At 28.5% G+C, this 9,784-nt stretch overlaps 1 protein-coding gene across 1 annotated transcript; it reads right to left on the reverse strand.

The window, feature by feature from the left end:
- Positions 1-186: 186 nt before the first annotated feature.
- Positions 187-6,397, reverse strand: LOC139893127 (glucosamine inositolphosphorylceramide transferase 1-like). Its single transcript, XM_071876264.1, has 4 exons — positions 5,915-6,397; positions 5,642-5,764; positions 2,668-2,835; positions 187-2,040 (listed from the first exon to the last, which is right to left on the reverse strand). Exons 1-4 carry the CDS (start codon positions 6,197-6,199, stop codon positions 355-357), a joined length of 2,262 nt encoding a protein of 753 aa, XP_071732365.1. The 5' UTR covers positions 6,200-6,397; the 3' UTR covers positions 187-354.
- Between the last annotated feature and the right edge of the window lie 3,387 nt (positions 6,398-9,784).

Below are 9,784 nucleotides of genomic sequence, written 5' to 3' on the forward strand. Positions count from 1 at the left end.
TACTCAATTATTTATCGCAAATTTATTACGAGTGATAATGATAACTAGGAGCTCCATTTTGACCACGTTAAAATCACTAATTAAAAGATCAAACCGGTTCAAATTGAAATTTAAATTCAAATTCAATAATCAAAATTTCAAAATTGCAATTAAAATAGAACAATTATAAAAAAGACACCCTTTATCTTAAAAGGTATATATACATATTTCCCCCAAAACCACATCTCATTAACATTCCAAATTCTTTCACCAATTAACCTAACACACAACCATTTCAACAAAGAAAATAATTCACACTTGTAAACAAACTCTATCCATAAAACCAAACAAAATGTACATGAACAATTCCTGTTGCTATAGGTCCCACCCATCCTGCCTTCTATTGAAATCAACCTTTCTATTTGATAAACCACCATACATCTTTGTAAACTTGTCTAAACAACTACTTCGAACCCGATAATGTGTTTGCGTATTTTCACTTATCGCAACCCCCGAAAACTTTGATGTATCGATAGCCCACGCTGGTTTCACGTACTCAACACTCGGCCCTAAAGTAGCATTCGCGTACAAGAAATTCATCAGCACGTCTTCACAATTAAAAACCTTGTCCACTACAACCCTCCCTGCTTTCGCTTCTTCACTCCAATACCTATCAAACGCTACTCGAGTATCCATAAACGCTGCACCCGTCAAAATCATGTTGTACCCGTTAAACTTTCGAGCGTGTTTCTCTCCACGGTACTCCAACGGACCCGGCCCATTCACGAGCCGTGGGTAAAATCCAACTAACCGATCGGGATTTTCACGCCATACTTTGAACCCACGTTCAATATACTCGCAACTCATCATGATGTCATCGTCTAGCTCGAGTACAGCTCGTGTCTTTATCAACGGGTCAATTTTAAACCGGTTGTTTAACGAGTTCTTTTCCTCAACCCGGATTCTCACCGGGACCGCTGAGTCAAACTCGGATGAATCAGGTGGGGTCCCTTTATTCCATACAACGACAATTTCCCGAACTGAAGGACACCGAGAATAATGCTGAACGTACCACTTTAAGTTCCATAAACGAGCATCGTACGTCATAGCAACCATTGTAAACTGAGAATAACTGTTGTCGATTGCGTACGATTCTTGACCGCCACTTCCTCCAAATAAGTATCCAATCCCGACACACATAAGTACAATCGAAGCTATCAAAATGACTAAAAACGCAAACCGACCTAGACTAGTTTTAGGGTTCATCTTACACCGAAGAACAGAACTCACACGGTTCAACTGGCTCAAGTACTGCCTTAACTTAATCGACATTAAACTCGATCTCTCCCAAACTAAAAACGAATCGCTTCGTTTTTTTATACTATGCGGACACCAATTAAGCGGTACAATGCACCTAACGAAACCAAGCAACATACCGATCACGAAAACAAGCAAACCCGAAACTATTATCAATAAACACCCAACAATAAACCTTCGGGAGTAATCCCCTGATGGGGTTCGATCTCCATCTGAAACCGCAATCCACTGCCCAGACCTTAGCTGTTGCGCGTCAAGATGGTGGGACCGGGCTCCATTCCACGCGTTCTTACCTTTCGTCGGTATTTGAAACCCTAAATCGACTTCGACTTCTTTATACTTATGTGTGGTAAGAACTTCAATTTTGTACACACGAACGCGTTTCCCATACGTCTCTTCATCATCTTGTCCAGGCCGGTACACATGTCCATTGTAAAAAAAGGGTCTACCACCATTTCGGGCTCCGGTTTTTTTGTCCGTATTGTAAACCGGGTTTTTCTTATGTTGTTTCCATGGACCCAGTGGTGTGTTGCTATACCAAATTTCAAGCTCCCCATTCTTTTTACTGCTAATTCGGCTATGATCTGACCCAAAAAGCCAATACCTAGATTCGTATTCCATAATAAATGAATCGATTAGAGGTCGTTTCAACATAATCTTTTCAAGTTTCCACTTCAATGGAAACTTGACTGCACGATAAAGACGAAGATCGCCTTTTTTACTTCCTTCTGGCATCATATATATCTGCATCAAGCACATACAATTAGTGATACATATACACAATATATAGAATTACACATTACACAATAAGATATATAAGAAATGATATAATCTGTTGCATTATTTTATATGGTGAACTTTATTTATTTTTCAGTGAGCACACAGGGTCCACATTTGAAAGTACGCAATTGTTCAAGAAACAATGTTACTAGTAGGTTCCTCAGTTTGATTTTCGATTACATCCGTATGATGTGTTCGGTGTTAGAATTTCTGGGAGCAAAACTAAAAACTGAATTTGAATTCGGTTTGTTTTTTGTTAAAATCAAGAAATAAAAAAAAAAACATACATAACCTAAATAGTAATAAAAAGTTGATTTTGAATTCGACATTTGGATCGTGTTGTGATCTATACATATTAAATTAATATTAATAGTATAATATATTATTAATTGAATTCGGTTCTCAGTTTAACCGACTTAAAAAAATGACCCGAAAATCGATTTTAGATTTGTAAACTAAACCGAAGCCAAACTGAAAATCGAATTCAAACTCGATTTGGATTTTTTTTTTTTAGTTAAACGGTTTGAAAGCACACCACCTAAGTAGCAGCATATATCATTTGTCACATAATTTACAGTTTGAAGATCATACTTGACCGTTGTAGTCGAATACGTATGGATATGAGAGATGCCATTCTTCATCCAACACGACTCCCATTTGTTCCCATGTTGCTCCGTTGTTAAGGCTTCTTGCAACACCGATATCGCCTTGCATTGTGATTGAATTTTTGGTCTCGAAGAACAAGTACAGAATGTCACCCTGAAACATGTTTTAGCTTTTCTTGTTTAATTCAAATAGTTACCGATTACATCCAACATAAATAAAATTAAAAAGGTGATTGATCTACCGGTATAGAGGAGCTTCAATTTACATATTCACAATTTATATATTCATTCAAATCTATTCTATGTGTGAATAATAATAATAACGAGCAATGAAAATACCGCGCGTTGTTGCGGTAAATGGTTTCGCTCTATAAATTAAACATTATTTTATTAGCAGAGATGACAAACGCATTCAGGGGCGTTCATAGTTTGCCCCAAAATCTCCATATTTTGTCCTAAAACCTTCGTATTCTGCCCAAAAACCTCCGACGGAATATCGTTTACAGCAATAAATGTTTATGCTACACACACTAAACTTGATTTTGTTAGTTTATAATTATAATACATACATATATATATATATATATACATATATATATATATATATATATATATATATATATATATATATATATATATATATATATATATATGTATATTGAAATGTTGTGATCCACATTAGTTGGGTTTGGAATCCACATCGGTGGGTGAATAAACTTAATTGGTGGTTGTAAACTTGGGTGTTCCCTCCTCTTTCAAGCTAGCTTTTGGGAGTAAGTTCTACACTTGAGTTTATGGCTTGTACGGGTCCTTTTCCGGGTTCCTTTCTTGCCTGGAAACTCAGGGTTGGCTTTGGATCTCTCCAGCTTGTCCCAGGGAATCATGACAATTGGTATCAAAGCAACCCGACTTTAGATGGTCCAACGGGGACGTTGGCCCTTTAAGGAGGGAGTATTGTTATGATCCACATTAGTTGGGTTTGGGATCCCATATCGGTGGGTGAATAAACTTAATTGGTGGTTATAAACTTGGGTGTTCCCTCCTCCTTCAAGCTAGTTTTTGGGAGTGAGTTCTACACTTGGGTTTATGGCATACGGCAACAAAAACTTCATCTCTAATAGTATATATAAATAAATATCGGTATAGAGAAGCTCGAGTTTATATATTCAAAAATATGTGTAATAATAATAATAAATATGTATATGTTAGTGTGGTTAATAGGTAGAGTTGGATATACTATTTATTGTTCGTGTGGTTAATAGGTAGAGTTGGATATACTATTTATTTTAATTTTAATTTAATTATAATATAATTTATTTTATTATTAATATTATTATGGAGTAATAATAATGATAATAATGATTAATACGGAGTAATTTGATGATTAATATTGAATATCGATATTGATATTAATTAATATTACTGAAAATACAAAACGTACAAACTTTAAAGTTCAAAGAAAGAAAAGCAAAAGTACAAATATACGGAGTATCAAAAGTCTCATCTTCTGGAATAAAGTAACTTTCGTCATATATAAAAATATTTATTTGGATAGTGAATATTGACTTTTGAAAATATGGGACTAGAAATAATGTAATGATATAATATAATATTATTTTTGAAAATTAATAAAAAAAAATTTGTGTTTGAAGTTTTTTGATGATATGTTTGAAATTGATCTATTTTTTATTTATTACCTATCTATTGTATAATATTTAGTGCATTATATTGCACATAAAAGTATCATATATCATATATTATGAATAATTCATCACATGTTAGGTTAAGAAGGTTTTTTACTTAATCATGTCGCATATTTCTAGAATTTCTAGAATTTCTAGAATCTTTATTCAATTTTCATCGAAATAACACAGCAATTAATATTGAGGACAGCTAAGTCAATACATATAAAAAGAAAATACTCAATTGCAGAAGGTTTTTTTCTAGAACGTATTTGTTATTTTGACCTTTTGCGGAAACATGATCGATGTGAACAAATAGAAAGTAACTACCTTAAATAAAAACTTCTTCCTAACACATAAATAAATACAATTGCGTTAGCATTTGCTATAGAAAAATAACTACCTTAAATAAAACTTCTTCCTAACACATACGTAAATACAATTGCGTTAGCATTTTTGCTATAGATATACTACCTTAAATAAAAACTTCTTCCCAATATGGTAATTAATCAAATTATTTTTTAAAAAGCAATAAGGATTTTTATTAATAACTCGAATGAATAATGAAATTACAAATTCAAAAACACAGCCTTAGTAGGCTGAATGAAAGAATATAAGCACGAACAGAAGTATATCAACCGGCAATATATTTATTATTACTTAATCAAATTTTCACACTTTAAATTCTTCACATTTTCAATAACCGTACCTTATTCAAGTTTACAGTTTTTATTCCAATATATGCATTTAAAACATTTTATATACTGTATATGCTATACCAAAAAAAAAAAAAAAAAAACAAAAAAATATGAAGTCAGTCAATATGTTTTATTGGATGATTCCGACCTCAAGACAACAGTCATAGTCATCTGAATTCTGAATGGTAATGATAACATATCAAATCCTAGACCAAAAATGTAAAAAGTCACAACCTTTTTAAACGGCAAATAGAAAAGTAGGTGAAAAAGAGGTCAAACTCATATCACAGTTTCACAGGCAATATCCTCATCCTCATCATAGTACAAAATAAGATGCCTTAATATATTTTGTACATGCATAAAATAAATGAATATTTAAATCATATATTTCCATTTCCTCAATCCATATCCATCTTTTGCAAACAAAAATTCCAAACACTATTCATATTTCTTGTTACAATCGTATATGCGTATTATAACTAATTATTTTCAGTAAAATATACTATAAATTATAAACTCTAATTAACAAAAGACAGATTCAAGCATCATAATTCTACAATAATTTTTTTTTTTTTTTTACCTGAACATAAAGAAAAGGATCAGCAACAAAATTACTTGCAAACCCAGAGTCACTAACCGAACCGCAAGTTACAACAGGGTTAGCCACTGGCCATGCTGCACTCTTATTCTCCCAAATATTAATCTGCAACCAAATCATTCAATTTTTAATCTTTATCATAATTTAATCATAACCCATTTCATTTCATCAAAAACCCAACAAGCTTTTTAAAAAATTCAATTTTAAAATGCTACAACTATAAATAAAAGATCAAGAACAGCATTAAACACTTACATCTTCAATTGGTTTGAGTGAAAACGGTGAATCCCCAAAAAAAACACCAATTGACCATGAACCTTCACTGTCCTCTTGACAACCAAATGAATTATTTCCATAATTATTCAAGTTTGGGTACTTATAAAACGTATAAGTATACAAAAATCCGAATGAACTAAACATCATAAACGATACAAATAAAAAGGTAATTGTAGATGAAGCGCCGCCATTATCATTCACGCGCCACCACCGCTGCCGGTGAGTTTTCTCGGTTGTTCCGCCGGTTACACCACCAGTTACCATTTTTTGTAAATTAAAATAAAACTTAACTTACACAAAAGTTGACAGAACAGAATTAATTACAACTAACCACCGAAAACAGAGCAATTTTGCTATATAAATATGAAGTATGAATATATGCCTATCAAATGCTAAAATAGGAAAAAGTAATAAAATAACAAAAATTATTTAAATATGGTGGTTTTTGGATGCGTATGAAATTATGGAAGAAGAAAAAGGCGTAGAGAGAATAGGCAGTGGGTGTAATAGTTATAAAGGTAGGGATGAAAACGTGGCTGCGTGCGTGTATTTGTTGACGACGTTGTTTGAATTTACAAACTTTGACCGATCAAGAAATAAAACTTCTATTTTTCTTGTTTTTATCACTTTAACCGTTTGTATTACTCCCGATTGTTTTCTATTTAATGGCCAAATAAAAATATAAATATTCTATATGTAATATTAAATTATTATTTAAAGCTTTTTTAACATGATAACATTTAATACATGCATGATGAAACAACCATTTTATAATGACCCGTAAAATTACGGGTTTGTTTAAACGCAACAGTTTAGTAATATGTTTTAGATATTAAGTGAACGTAAATGTTAAAGTGATTTAGTTTGGTGACCCGTTGAATTACCGATTTCGACTAAGAAATTTGTCGTTATTTTTATAAATATATTGATATACTTAACTTGGTCAGAATAAATGAACTACATTTATTCTTCCACCACTTTCTTTCAATTTTAATCACAATTATTATTTTTCTTGTCATAAAAGCTACATTACAATATTTATTTGAGACATATATTTCGCATACATATATAACGTAATTAACCTCATAAAGACAACCCATATTTGAATAATAATAATATAATAATAAAAAAAAGTTTGTTCTAAAATTTAGAATTTATATTTTTTATAATAACTATTAGTAATAACTAATCCCTCTTTAAATTTTTTTTTAAAATAATACAATTATTATATGAAGGTTGTACAATATGCTTCAAAGTTTGTACATGCGTTTATGGGTGTTTTGTAAAATATTGTACAATTTGTTTTAAAGTTTGTATATATGGTCATATGAATGTTTAATCATAAGGTTGTACATAATGTTTCAAATAGTGTACATATGGTAATGGGTGTTTTACCATAAGGTTGTATATAATGCTTCAAATATTGTATATATAATCAAGAGGGTATTTTATCATATGGTTGTACATAATGCTTCATATATTATAAAATTAACATGTTAATATTTTCATTAAAAATAATTAATTATTATAATGACATCATCATGAGAGGCTTAGAAAATTTTTATTTATTTTTGAATCTTTTAAGCTTGGAAAATCCTTATTTGTGACATCATCATTTTAGATATTTATATAATACCATAGATAGAGAACGTAACTATATTTAAATTTATAAATTTAATTAATTGAATTAACTATAAAGTATAGATATTTTTTTAATACTATTTTTTGATTGTGGTATTAGTGTTTATTTATAGTAACCATGAGTTATATATAAGTAATGTCACGACCCAGAAATTTTCGATCAAATTTAAACTTGATCTTTATATGATTTCGACACGATAAGCAAAGTCTGTAATGTTGAAATATCAAAAACTTTGAACTATGTTCATATAATCAATTACTCTTTGACTGTGCTCGACGATTCACGAATAATTGTTTGTAAATAAAATGTGTGTGTGCGTGTGTGTGTGTGTATATATATATATATATATATATATATATATATATATATATATATATATATATATATATATATATATATATATATGTGTGTGTGTGTGTGTGTGTGTGTGTGTGTATATAATAATGTGAAATAATACAATACAAATTAATCAGTAGAAATAAATATGTAAAATAATATATAATATAATAAGGTTATTATTAAGAAGAATCTATATATATAAACATATATGATTTCTATACATAATTATTATTATAAGAGATATAAATATTATGTGTTGAAATCTATAATACTTACTTTTATTATGAAATAATATAATATAGTAACTCGATATATAATAATTATATATATAGAACATTATTAATGTATTCATATTTACATGATATAACTAATAAGCAAACACAGTTATATACTAATATATATATATATATATATATATATATATATATATATATATATATATATATATATATATATATATATATATATATATATATATATATAAATGTGTAAATATTAAATATTCAGTATATGTATTATACAATATATTAGATTACATAATTAATAATAAATAATATTAAGATATTAAATTAAATTATGAATTTAAAATATAGTTACTAAAGTAATATTATTATCACTTTCAATATTAGTATCAACATTTGTATTTTTATATTAATTGTATATATAACATGTAAATATGAAATTTGATATATATAAATATTATTATTAATATCATTATTAATACTAATAATAATAATAATATTATTATTATTATTATTATTATTATTATTATTATTATTATTATTATTATTATTATTATTATTATTATTATTTTCTATTATTATTGTTATTAATATTAGTATTCTTATTATTATAAATGTTAACAATATTATTATCATTAATATATTAATAATTATTAATATTAGTTAAAATTAATTTGTATAAACAAATATAATCACAGATGAACATAAATACATATAAATATACAAAATAATTGTTACATACATGTGAAAATACGTATACAGATATGCATATATATAAATATAGTTATATACTTATATAAATACAGATTTATACGCGTTTTAATTAAAGATTATATCTGATATATATATATATATATATATATATATATATATATATATATATATATATATATATATATATATATATATATATATATATATATATATAAACCTAATACAGGAACGTAATCAGTTGTCAATCCTTTTCAATGCTGTAGATAATTGATTCAGCTAGTACCAATCAGAATATAATCTCTGGAATCAAACAAATTCTGTTAGGGATCGTTGTCTCCTTTTTATTTTTTTTTATTTTTCTTTGTACCTGATCAAAATTCCTGTCGACACATTCAGTATATAAAACAAGCATTGCAAGTTGTTAAGAGGTACCAGTCGACCTTACATTATCAAATATCAATTACAGATAACTTTAACAACTTTTTAATGAACGAATCTAATCAGAAAAGAAGGAAGAACAGGTATCTGCTCTGTTCTAGTTTCATTTTCCAAAAACTTCAAATTTTTGTTTTAATTCAAAATCTATTAATGCAATCCTGTTCTAAATCTTTCATTTAACCTTTCTGGAAAGTTTCAATTGCCAAAATTCTATATCGAATTCAGATTTTGGAGTCAAAGTATAATTTTAAAATGTCAAACTATCTGTTCATGATAAAATTTGAATTTAATTTGGAGTTTTAGTCTCAATTGAGGTTACAGAAAGTTTGTGGGAGTCATTTACAAATTGTTTCATTTAGTAATCGGGATCTAAAACTATCTAAAATTTAAGATTTGATTTGAGGTTCATAGTATCATTGACTGTGGAAATCAATAGCTCTAATTCCAATGAATTTTTAGAATGTGTAAATGTAG

Source organism: Rutidosis leptorrhynchoides, chromosome 2 (assembly GCF_046630445.1).
Source record: "Rutidosis leptorrhynchoides isolate AG116_Rl617_1_P2 chromosome 2, CSIRO_AGI_Rlap_v1, whole genome shotgun sequence".
In the NCBI taxonomy this organism is placed as follows: Eukaryota; Viridiplantae; Streptophyta; class Magnoliopsida; order Asterales; family Asteraceae; genus Rutidosis; species Rutidosis leptorrhynchoides.